This window comes from Cydia pomonella, chromosome 27 (assembly GCF_033807575.1).
Source record: "Cydia pomonella isolate Wapato2018A chromosome 27, ilCydPomo1, whole genome shotgun sequence".
Lineage (NCBI taxonomy): Eukaryota > Metazoa > Arthropoda > Insecta > Lepidoptera > Tortricidae > Cydia > Cydia pomonella.
In genome coordinates this window covers 5,050,142-5,063,830 of record NC_084729.1, presented here as the reverse complement: position 1 = coordinate 5,063,830, position 13,689 = coordinate 5,050,142, and the positions used below count along the sequence as shown (strand labels likewise).

At 38.0% G+C, this 13,689-nt stretch overlaps 1 protein-coding gene across 3 annotated transcripts in view; it reads left to right on the top strand.

Annotated features, from left to right (window-relative positions):
• The window catches only part of LOC133532426 (translational regulator orb2), a 130,485-nt gene that overhangs the window by 78,960 nt on the left and 37,836 nt on the right, over positions 1–13,689 (top strand). The window contains exon 2 of one of the 3 annotated variants that reach the window (XM_061871093.1): positions 2,938–3,037. The exons of 1 other annotated variant lie outside the window; for it this stretch is intronic. In XM_061871093.1, coding sequence (XP_061727077.1) covers positions 2,998–3,037 — 40 coding nt within the window. In that variant the 5' untranslated portion in view covers positions 2,938–2,997. Of the gene's footprint in view, positions 1–2,924; positions 3,038–13,689 lie in introns of all 3 variants that reach the window. One more of the 3 variants, XM_061871094.1, reaches the window with a different exon arrangement.

The window sequence follows — 13,689 nt, the reverse complement described above, 5'->3', positions numbered from 1 at the left end:
ACTTCTTTAAGCGCGTTGGGCATTTTTTGAGGTGGGAAAAAAGCATTGAAATCGCGACACCTTTACCGTTACCGTAACCGAGTAGCAGACTTATTCGTACATAACATAAACTATTGGCTCCGTGAGCTGTACACAGCCATTTTCACAGCGGACTCAAATTGATCCTAAGTGCCATAGACCGTAATGGCACTTAAAACCTTTATGCCAATTTCAATTTGTACATTATCCAAAAAATGAAACGACGGAAAATTTCTATGTAGCTACTGAATCTGCTTACTAAATTTCTATGTAGCTACTGAACTTGCTTACTAAATTTCTATGTAGCTACTGAACCTGCTTACTAAATTTCCGATATATATCATTTGATTTTTGCTAGTCGCTTTTCGGAGAAAGAATACATCTTGAGCAAACCGGGATAATCCCAATAACGCCTAGTTTACCTCTGAATTCGGATGGCATTGGGCGTTTTCGTAAAAACTAGTGCCTACGCCAATTCTTGGGATTAGTTGCCAAGCGGACCCTAGGCTCCCATGAGCCGTGCAAAAAACCGGGACAACGCGGGGAAGATGATGTCACGAAACACGATACGACTGCAGCGCCGCCAAAAATACCGGATAAGTGCGAGTCGGACTCGCTCGGTATGATTATAAGCCATAATGGGAAATCTTAGCAAAATATGATATGTTAAAACATCTCTTTCAATTTAAAAAACAGTGCCACTCCGGGAGTGCCGATAGAAGCGATAACTTGAACAGTTACGTGCGTATTATTGAATTATCAAGAAATATTTTATTGTACTTTTAAATGAAGTATTTATTATTCATTATTATAAACTAAGTACTACTACAAAAATTATATTACAATTTTGCTTTTTTTTACCGAAGCGAACGTCTACGTTTTTTTTAACTGGGGCTATTTGCTTTCGTATGTCCGGATGTTCTCATCTACAGGTCGCCATTCTTAATTAATCTCGTGAAATTTAGTAATATAAGCAGGTTCAGTAGCTACATAGAAATTTACCCTTAGGTCGCATGGTCCGACTGACTAGTCCGATCAATCGGAATACGAATATATTTTTTTCCCGCTGGCTCGATTGATCGGAATATAAGGACTTCTCTAATTCTCGTAGTCCTACTATCGGAGTAACGGGATTTTAAAAGTTCGTCTAGTTCGATCGATCGAACCACGAGACCTTGAAAAATCCTCTTAATCCGATCACACAACTTTTATTTTTCCTGTTAGTCCGACCGATATTTTTTGGTTAATTTTGTACTCTACCAACATCTGGTTTTTAACACTTTTCTGGTAACAAAAGTGTTTTCTTACTTTCGACGTGATCCTGGGTAGGAATGGAGTCGATTGGCATCAAAAACAACAACAAAATGACCTTTTTCTCGCACCCTGTATGTTTTACCGGAAATCTGTTACCGCCAATTTTCATCAATTTGAAATCGAGGGATGGTCTCTTAAGGCCATTTTTACCTAGCAGCACGGGATCTGGTAGCTACCCTTACTGACCCAAAATCTAATTCCACCCTGTAGGTATATTCTTAACCCAAATTTTATTTTAATTTAAAATCTTACATATTTATCAGAGAAAATATAGAAAACTTACCAATTGCCAGTGTCTAGTAGTGAGTTAAGATGAGATAACGTTTACGTGTCATTAGCCGGACTTAGCAATAATATCAAGTCTACAGTTATGTCCGATCAATCGATCCAACAGGAAGAAAACACGACCTCGTGGTTCGGTCGATCGAACTAGACGAACTTTTAAAATCCCGTTACTCCGATAGTAGGACTACGAGAATTAGAGAAGTCCTTATACTCCGATCAATCGAGCCAGCGGGAAAAAAATATATTCGTATTCCGATTGATCGGACTAGCCAGTCGGACCATGCGACCTAAGGGTACATACCCTTATATCAGTATGAACGTGAATAATTACCAAAATTTAGTATTTCAACGTTAAACATAATGAAATAGATATGAAAAGTTTCACAAATTTTTCTTAATAATTTTGTGTATTGTTACGCGATCATTTCGGAACACATTTTGAAATGGGTACTTTTTCCATTGACTTGTCTTAAGGGCAGGGTGGGGGCATATCGTGATAATTTCATTTACTTTGCGTTTTAGATATTGGAATTTTTACATTATTTTTTTACTCAGAATCCCGAGCTTTTTCTATCCTTAAGTATACGAGAAAAAACGGATCCCTTTGTTTGGCATAATTATTGAAAGTCATAATGTGATGATAGTCATATTATCATTAGTCATAACTCTGAAACCGTTAACTGTTCAGGAATTTCCTTAGGTTATCGTCTAGATAGGTTAGGTTAGGTTTATTTTATGGCAATCCTGAAAAGTTACGCGTTTCATTATGGCTAACGAAAATGCGGACAAACAATACATTATGTGTTAAAACTTTAGGGGAAACAATAGACCCCGTTTTGTTACAGGTATAAATACAAACAAACAAACATTTATTCAGCAAATACGCGACAGGAGCACTATTACATGTCAAATTTTACAATCATAAAAATAACAAAATACAATTAAAAATATGGAATCAATTAAATATTAGATACTTTATTAGAGATGTATACAGTCTCTAACTGTCGAATTACACAAAAAAACTATGTTAAAAAATATAAACAACAAATCGTACAACAAACTGTACAACAGTCAAGGTATTAAATATCGGCACGGACAAAGTGCCAAAAATATGTATACACGCCCTTATTGCCCATACATTAAGGTAGTGTGTACATATTTTTGGTACTTTGTCCGTATCGATATTTAATACCTTGACTGTACCTAATTAAAAACGTAACCAAATGGATCAAAAAGTGGAGCATTTTTTTCTAAGAAATGATATGAAACCAATTTCATTAGAAATATTTCCACTTTTCTCAATTAAGTGTTATATTACAGTGTGATAAGTGAAAATCATGTTATACTGAATCGGATTGTGCTTAGTTTTTTTTGTGAAAAATGATCAACCAACACCTGGTGAGCAACATGGCGTATTACGGTAAGATTTTTTTGATTTTTTCCTACTCCTCTACTGTTATCTGTCATTTATGCATTCATTAACACGAATATAAGAACATACATAAAAGATTTCAAGAAAAGTCTATATTGTCTATTCCTCATAAAAGCTCTTGTGCTTTTATAAGCTATAACGTTACTGCGATTAATGGCTACCAACCTAACAAAACCAAAACGAATACAGTTTTAAACTAAGTGCATTGCTGCCAACTTACAAAATATTCATTTGGTTGCATAGTAAATATAATTACTTCATAAGTCAGAAACACGCATATGACACCCGTAATATAGCAACACCCATAGACTACGAAGACCGCTTAGCGTTGCTTGTTAGTCTCCGTAGGCTACGGTGGCGAAAATTGAGAAAAAACTGTCCAAAAAATTAATTTAGCAAGTAGCAAGTACCAGGGCCTCATGAGTTACGAGGAGGTGTCGCCGACCGGCCGGCCGCGTAACAAGGTATGCTCGCGCGTCTTGGCTATATACTTTTGCTGTAATTTGTTTACCTAAATTAAGATTTATTTTTGTTGACTCGTAGGAAAAATATTGTATGCAACGTTGTATAAGTAGGTCAAAAAATTCTCGTGGCGTATTCCTTTACAATGTTCGCCTACGCCTTCGGCTCCGGCTCACATTGTAACTCACGCCACTCGCCTTTTTTGACCCTTCTTATACAACTGTTGCATAAAATACTATTATTTATTTTATTTAGCTGAATGCTAATTTTTGAGTTACACAACTTATCTGACATGTGTAGATTTAAGCTAACTTTGTGTATACTTGAATGATGAGTTAAAAATGTTCATAGAAATTTGACATTAATGCTGATATTGCCAGTTTAAGGAACGCGGTGATCACACTCGCGTGGCATAAAATGAATAATCAAACGTAGTGATTAATATGCTCTTTGGAATAATCTTCCTATTTAGAAAAAAAGTTCTCGAAATCTAGCGTTCGTTCGAAAAATGCGAAATATAAATCGTAAAACCTAATCTGTTCACTTCAGCCTTTATATCAACATAAAACTATGTTTTTACAAAATTAAGTTCTTATTCAGAACACTCCAAATACATTCATGTTCTAAAAGAACACATGTCCCTTTTCCATTTTATAAAAACAAACCTTGCCGTCCACTTTCAAGGTCTAATTTCCACTAACCTACAAACAAGTTCCGCCATTTTGAAAACTGCAAGCCGGGCGACGCAGTGCGTTGTACGCATGCGCGTTGCCATGGTAACCAATATGGCGGCGATATCTGGAGCGCCCTGGGCGACCTACATATGACAAGCTGACCTAACCGCCCTGGATGTGCCCTGAAAACTTCGAATTGTTAATGCGTAGGCTATCCTGACCTATTTTGAGTCGGTGGTCTGGCCTGTGTAATGTTGAAACCTACATTATCATTAGGTTACCTAACCTGAGACCTAAAAGCATTTCAATAAAAGTTTTAAAGAATGTACAAAAAGGTCAAAAACTTTCTGGGCATGAGTTAAGGTTTTCTGACTTTCCTGTGAACATAATAAAAAAGGGATTTTAAGCCCAATGTTTGTTTTGCCTTATCGGCATGTTTATACCTTCTAACGTCGTATCCGTGACCGACAGGGATCCAGTAGGTTATAGATCAAAAAATCTGTACACGGGGTTTTAGAAGTACTACTAGTCCTCCTCATAATACATCCGGCCCGATTCGAAGAATGAGATACGATAACGATAAGTTCTGGTTTAGATAAGTTCTCATTTAGATATCGTATAATTGACAGAAGCAGCTGGATTCGGGCAACCAATGTCGCTTTTACGTTAGAAATATCATAGATAGATCTTATTGGGACCACAGCGGAAACGAAATTAACGTTAATTTTGATATGTCGTTTAGCTATCGATCTTTCCTAGATCTTAAACGTGTCTTAATCATTCCTCGAATCGGGCCGATAGTGTTAAAGCCTAGAAGTTGACAACGTATCACAGTATCCTTACTATACAGATTTTTATTGGTAAAATAAAGGTACATTTTACAAATCAAAATAAAATACAATTTTACAACTAATAATTATAGAATCAATAATAGAAGACAATAATAATATTTCGATTCGATTCGAAACAATAATTTTCAATCTGCATTTAACCCAGTTCGCAATTTTGGAAACTTGGAACATAAATTATGTGAACTTTCCTGTTGTGTTCCCGAGTCTTATATATTATAATACGGCGTATGACGAAAGTTGACGACCGCACGAAATCGCCTTTCCTCACAAACTTAGTTAATAGTCCACATTTTCCTTCGAAGTTTTTCAAAAACCGTACCTCTTTTTTAGATCACAGGGCCCGTACATTTCATGCCGTTGACAGATAAATGACGTCACACTACATAGAGTTGATTCCAATTAGTATTTTCGTAATAATTAATCATTTGTCAACCTTTTTAGTTAACTGATGCTTGAATACAGAAACGTCTAACTGACTTTCATCTTATTGTCACTCAAATAAATAATTGATTATTATTTTGTTAAATGATACATATTTTTGATGTTTAACAGCGTAATAAGCTTTTATTGATGTAACAATTATTTATTTTGCTACCCGTTAATAAGTAAGTTATCTAAATTTGTAGTGTTGTAAAAAAACTTACATTACGAGTACGTCATTTTTGCGTCTATGGCATGAAAAGTACGGGCCCTGTAATATCACAAATTACAATACGGTTTAATTAGCATTCTCGAGTTTTTTCTCTACGAACTTCAGCGATTTGAATTCTCATTTTTTGGCCAGAGTTTATCGTTGATTTTTTTTATTGTTATTGACATCTGTTACAATTTACCCAGATATTCCTTGGATTATATCTATGTTCGAGTAGAGATGGGCTGAGTAGAGTTTGCCGAATACGAATATTCGGCCGATTGTTTGGTTAAGATATTACCGAACCGAGTATTTGGCCGAATTATTCGGTTCATCTGTAGCATTTTAATAAACCATTTGAAACATAAACTTATACACGGTATATCACGAGAAACCCGAAAGGTTTTAACCACACACTTCTTAGGCCAAATGAAGGAGAAAATGTTCTATGAGTTCAAGTAAATTTCGTAAAAAAAAACTTTTTTTAAAATTTTTGAATGAATTTGTACATAAAAAGTTAATGTTATGGTAAAACTGGCACTGAAAATGAATTTTAACTTTTGTAAAAACCTTATTTTTTTAAATTATGGCTTCAGTCCAGTGGGTCTATTTCGCCAGTATCAAGGTCTTAGGAGCTTTAAATACGACTAAAATTGTACGGTTAGTACAAGACAGTGTACGGTGATTTTATCTGCTCTTGTAAAGCGACAGCTGGACTTTACAAGTAGCACGTGGACTACCGGCCGTTGACTCCAAAATGGTGGTTAAACGCGTTTCAAGATTAATTCTCAATTCACTGCACACTACCACATTAGTTTACTGTACAATAAGCTATCGATATTACACTTTAAACAATATTAATGAGCAAAAAACAAAGCAATTAATCACGAGGCGTGACTATCAAATGGCGCTCGAACCGGAAGTCCTTTGTAAAACCTAGTTTTTGCAAAGGTTACTTGTCACTTTTTGACATCTATCAATAAGGATATTTAGACTACGCCCCATAATGCCATCATCGCCATAAAAAAGGAGTTTTGCACTAAGTTACAATAAGATTTATTTTAATTTGTATTAACTCTGAAACTAGACGAAATCTAGAAAAGTTTATATGACATTTTAGTCTCTAAATATGATCAGGACTGACTGACTGTTAAATCATTCGGTTTCCTCATGTTACACCGGGTATATTAATTCGTAAAGACGGGCCTTACGGGCACTACAAAGTGGGTCAGTTCGTTGACATTACTTTTGAAATTGAAATCTTTGAAACATTTCAATTACATTAGCGGCTAAAGATGTATCGCTATCAAGGCAATTCCCTAGAAACAAACAGGACGAAAGGCAAGGGGCTCGCAAACAAATTTTATCCCTTTCCAAATCAGGGATCGGATAGCGGTATTTTTTGTATGGGAACGAAAACGGTATTTTTTCGTTCTTTGTTAATTATTTCATTTCTAATTGGGTAATCTAATAATACGAAAAACACAACCGAGTCCTATATTTGGAGTATAAAATAAACCGAAATATATGTTTATTTCAAAGTTTTTCCAAAAAACCGGTTCCGATCCCTGTTCCAAATCATTAAAATAATCTATGTAGGTATTTGACATATCTTATCATGTTTTAATGACAACAGGAAAACGTAACTTGCTAGAAGAGAGTAAGTATTTACTTGAAAAGGTCTCGAGGAGCTTAAGAGGAAAACGGACGGCCATTTCTCAATACAAACGTCCCCATTTTCCTTTCTGGATATTGACATTATGGAATACCGAATATTCATCCCATCACTAGTTGAGATGTATCGTAAGGAAATAGGTCAAGTGTGAGGTAAAATCATTGCTTATCCGTGCGTGATTTTTCAATCCCTAATGAGGAAAATAGCTTTAAATAGCCTAATTAATTTAACAGGGAGGTATTTATTTATTTTATCGTATGGCGTTAATGGGACTCACCATAGAGGAACAATTTGCCAGAGGCCGCGCAACTGACGACCAGCCTGTGCCACTGCAATGGCGGAAGGATTCAATGTGTGCGTGTCACGAATGTACATAGCTAGGCGGATTGAGTACATTTTCTATAGTTTGGTACGAACACCTTTCTAGCTCGGGGATAAGGTGCAATTTAGTATGGCAAAAAAGTGAGAACGCCCTCCACTTTAGGTACAACATCATGGATTAATATCGTATTTTACGAAAGACAATGTGATAATTGATTAACTTATGCATGAAAATTTATCCTGCCTGTTTTTTTTCTTCCGATCGGTATAATTTTTGCAACATTCGACCACGCATGCCTTGGTGGATGAGGCCATAGAGATAACTGTCAATGTGAGAGTGTCACGCGTAAATACTAGAAAATTTAAATTTTTCATACAAAACTTGTTTTTCTCTATTTTGTTTACTTTATAAACTGGAGCTATATAAACTAAATACAGGACTAGATATACCTCATGTCATTGTATGTGCAAAATTTCATTACAGTCCAACACGTAGATTTAAAATGAGAACGTAACTCCGTTTGTATGGGAAGGTGAAATTCGGCCATGCTTGCCGGGGGCTCGGAAAACACCCATGACTCAGGAATAAGTATTAGTGCTCATCACACAAATAACTGCCCTTACCGGGATTCGAACCCAGGATCATCGGCTTCATAGACACTCACTACGTATCTAAATTAATTATGCTTAAACTATTACGACTACTAAGAGAAAAATTATAAAAATATTAAATTGCTTAAACTTAACTAAGTATCTACGATCAATGGAAACTGTTGAATGCGTCACTTTGTTTACCAAAAATGAGCCAGAGCGGCTGTAGGAAATTTTTTACAACTTTACACGCAGTACAGTCACGTCTAAAAATATCGATCCAGACAATGTGCCAAAAATATGTATACACGGTCTTATTGCCCATACATTAAGGTGTATAAATATTTTTGGCGCTTTGTCGTCCGTATCAATACCTATTTTCAGACGTGACCAAAAATGCAGGTGGCGCTGCTGTCGCCGTAAACAACATCTCAATAGCTGCTAACACAGACACATTGATTGAGTAAGAATTCTGTAAGATGTGTAAAATCTAAGATAATTTTGTGCTTCGAATTTGACAGGTAAACGAGGCTCTATTTTGCGGTAACTCTGATTGTATGGAATTGGTATGGAAGGTGGAGGAAGGAATACAATCTCCATGTACCAAAAAGTGTCCTTAATAAACCTTAAATAGGTGGCGTTACAATGCCTAGAAAATTTGAAGAAAAAAAACAAATCTTAGTCAGCGCACTTCGTTCCGTCAGTAACGCCAAGGTTCTTGGCTACTCTAGCGCTACTCTGGAGAGATTTGGAACTATTATTTATAGCTGACAGCTGGACAATTTTGCAACAGTTCTGCCCATGGAGATTGTATTCCTTACCTACACCTTCCTATCTGATTGTCAAAAGTTGACGTTTGAGAATTGAGTGACCGGAAAACATATGGCGCAGGACAGCGCCTTCGATAGGGACCGTGCGCGTTGGAGGGTCTGCCATCTTGTGGCCTGAATCGGAACCATAAACATGTACATTTATATGTCACGTGTTTTCTTGTGCATAGTAGGTTCTGCTATCTATTGGGCTACATCGGAACAATAAACATCACATTTACGCCTCGCGCCAAAAATCTGACGGCTCCTGTGCTGCCTCCTACAGTTCATGCACGCTCCGTATTGTGGATGTGAAACTCAGGGGCACGTTTTTTTCTTAGACTTTACCTCTCTATTACAATCCATGGTACTAAGTACCCTAATAGGTCCTTAGATATGTGTCAATGGTTTAAGATGTTTTTTGGAGGGAATTGGAAAACATATTTACTACGCAAAACAGTAAATAAGATAATTAAGGCCTCATTGAACCGATTCTAGAACCTCTTTTAAACATTATAAACATAACAGAAAGTGTTAAACATCTTGTCAGTTCTAGAACCTCTTTAAAGGTGCGACCAGACCGCAGCTTAAAAAACGGTCACGATACGAAATCGCAGTGACGCGTCGTATGTGTACCGTTTTTGACGCATGCTCCCCACACCGTTGCTTAAAATACGCTGACACACCGTAAATTGATCTGCGTAAAAATCGCAAAAAATATTACACGGAGATCTTATGGCAGACACCACACCGGTGACGTAAGAGACGCAAAGATTTGCGAACAAAAAAGATTCGCGTGAAGCACGTCACTGCGATTCCGGACCGTCACCGTTTTTAAGCTGCGGTATGGTCGCACCTTTAAACATGACAAAAAGTGGTGGTTTTAAACATGGTGATTATTTTTAGATGAAAACAAAAAATGATATGATTTTGATTATTATTTTAAAGTTTCGTACATACACATTATACCTTACATTTCGTACCTTATTCTCAGAGTGACAAGGTACGAAATGGGTCTCAAACTATATCTTTTGACTGTACCATCTCTTAAAATATCGGTAGCAAATTTGTTGGCACTTTATATACTAATTTGTACATAAACATATATATATATAGATATATGAATCTAAGCAGACGCGACGGGGAAAATATTGTAGAGGTCAACCGCCCCGTCGACCGGGCTATCGTAAAACTAGTAATTTTCGTCTGGGGATGCTTTTGCCTTGACAATGGCATTTTCTCTTTCACTTTCTGTTGCTTTCTTTTTAATTCTGAAAGGATATCGATTTGTGCTTTTACTTTAACTTAATATTATAAAGTACAGTCAGCTATAATATCTTGCAAAACAAATAAATAAATATGTTATTTTTTTAAATATGTAAAATATGTTTTGGGATGTACAATGTGCGCTCTTTCAAATGATACCCCGCTTGACCTAATCACTAGACTTTGAAATTTTGCCCCCTCTTCATATTAGGCATTTTTCATACTACTACTCCGTTGGCTCAGCGACCCAAAATGAGACTTGGCCTCCGACACAAGACAGCGCCACTTTTCTCGGTCCTGTGCGACCTCTCGCCAATTGTCGACTCGAAGCTCGCGCAGATCCGCTCCACCATGTCGCTCCAGCGATACCTAGGGCGTCCGATAGGACGTCCTCCTGCTAGGCGACCCAGGTACGCTCTTTTTACGTTCCAATCTTCGTCCATTCTCTCAAGGTGGCCCAACCAACGGAGCATTTTTCATAGTTAATAAAAAAGACTTTTAATGTGTCCTTTTGTATCTTTTTGGTAGGGTATCGTAAAACCACAAAATCAATTAGGTTGCGTTGATTTATCACAGAGTTCCTATGGCCACCTCCTGTCTCCATCATCAGATCAGCTCGATGGTACCATAATATTGTATGCAAATTTTCAGCTTCATCGGAAACCGGGAAGTGGGTCAAATTTAACTTGCCATATTACAGACCGGCAACACAGACAGATAACGGGACAGGCGAAACTAAATAAAAGCTTATAATATAATTTAACTAATTATACGAATTCCACTCACATGTTGTTAGTCACTCGCGCGACATGTTTCGAAGAGCTTAGGTCTCCTTTCTCAAGCATCAACAGTGCGAGCAGCGTTCACGACGGCCGTGCTTCGCGTACTGCTGCCCGCTGCGTGAGGGAACCGGTTACCATTACTAATAATATCATTACGATATCTAATTGTTCTTTGGTGATGAAAAGCGTTATAAGGAAACCTGACTAATCCCATGGCCCTTGCGTCTTATTACGATCCTAACTACATATTCCCCTTTGGTTAGTATAATGCGCAACAAAGTGGCTTCCCTGGCTAGCCAAGATACCAATCTGCGCAAGATAGTGGCCTCCCTGGGTGCTTTAGCCAATATACCAATCGCAAAAATGTGAAAATTGCTTCTAAAAATTCCCATTTTTATGTTTGATCGATTCTTTCTCACTCTCGATAGCATAGATTTTTTTGTTAAAACTTACAAAAATTTAAAATTTAATAATATCCGCGGGCACTCACATACATCTCGCTCACTCACGCTTACACTCAGTGAGAGAAGAGCCTGAATCCACGGGGCCTTAAGTTTCTGTCGGCGTGTTTTTATCAACGAGTCTCATCTTTAGCTAGCCCCCCTGGTCTAGCTTATGTGTCTGGTGGACTCTACATATATCCGTAGCTATATGGCGCTGACTGTACCAGTCAAGCGTGAGCGGTGTGAAGGTCATTGAACGAGCACGTGGTCGCGCACGCGCCCTGACGCTGTCAATCATCCAGGAGCTGGGCGTGTTTAGCCGACTACGAAGAGGTGAAACTCGGTGTACAAATTAAAGGTTTTATTGCTTAACCGTTTTACAGCCAAAGACGTGAACTGACGCGAGGCTAACACAGTCCAATATCAACCTTCGTACATTCCGACAAGGTTCATGATGACGTGCTCTCGATAGGCGTCGCGTTCAAAAGGTTAATAGAAGATTTTAAATTCAAAAACACAACTATGCCTCGGGATCTCGGACGATAGCTCGGGTTCTAAATTCAAAATATGATACCATCGCCCACACTGTTAACTTGTCATCGGTGGACCTTATTACAAAAGGCAAAAGGTCCATCGATGGACAATTGAGTGTTGCTGTTTGGACCATCTGGCAGAACGCAGGAAGGCATGCATATATCTATGGATGGTAGAGGCAAGGAACAGAAACTCCTTAGGCAGAATTGTTGCAAAAGTGTCCAGCTGTCAGCTATAATAATAGTTCCAAATCTCTCCAGAGTAACGCTAGAGTAGCTAAGAACCTAGGCGTTATTGACGGAGTAAAGTGCGCTGTCTATGATTAGATTTTTCTCTCAAGTATTCTAGGTATTGTAGCGCCACCTATTTATGGTTTTTTGTCGGACACTTTTTGGTATATAGAGATTTTGTTCCTATACATGTATCCAGTCACCAAGAAAGGGAAGTGAAAGAAGTTGTCAGAATTATTCGTTCCCCTCTCCCCAACTTTTATTTATTAAACTTTATTGCACAATTTGACAAAAAAAGTACAAATGGTGGATTTAATTCCTTAAGGCATTCTCTACTAGTCAACCATTGGGCTAAACAGAAACAGTTTGGTACAGGACGGCGGTATCATGGTCGCATTTTTATCACTTGTCTTGTCATGTGTCACTTTCGCACTTACATACTTGTTAGAACGTGACAGGCATGATGACAGATGATAAAAAACCGACCATCTTAGCCCTACAGGTTTGCAGTTTATTTCATATTTCCTACTTCAAAAAAAGGGAATAAACGGAACACTTATAGGATCACTTTGTTGCCCGTCCGTCCGTCCGTTCGTCCATCCGTCCGTCCGTCTGTCTGTCAAGACCCTTTATCTTGGCAACGCGTGGAGGTATCGAGTTGAAATTAAAACAGTATATCTAGGTGTAATCCTTTGAAACTGAGAAAAAATAAAAATTCTAAATTACGTAAAATAAAGATACGGTCTTTTATGCCGCAAATAAAGTATATCGACACTCTCAAGGTAATCAAAATTCGTAGGATAGGTACTTTCCGTTGACCCAGAATTATAAAATTGGGCAAAGAATATCGTCTTACACTACAAGTACAGGGAAAATTTTCAAAACTTCACTTCAGAAGCTCCTGGTAGCGGCAGAAAGGTGTTACGGAAGATCCTGGGACCTATCAAGAGAGATGACGGCACCTGGAGGATCCGTAGGAATGCCGAAATCGAGGAGTTAGTGGCCGAACTCAATATCATCGGCGAAACGAAATGCCGCAGACTTCGCTGGTTCGGTCATTTACTGAGGATGGGTGAGGATCGAGGTGTTAAGAGAGCTTATTTGGGGCAACCGACTGGTCGCCGTCCAGTGGGTCGGCCCAGATACCGCTGGAGCGACAGTGTACAGGCGGATCTGTGCCAACTCAAAGCCGATAACTGGCAGGAACTGGCACAGGATCGGGACAGGTGGCGTTCTCTCGTTTTGGAGGCCAAGACCCTCTTTGGATCACTGCGCCACAATAGTTAGTTAGTTAGTCAATTCAGAACCTTTGGCGAGCGATTCCGATTTTTTTTAACAGTGAACTTACAACCTATCCTGTGAACAATGTAT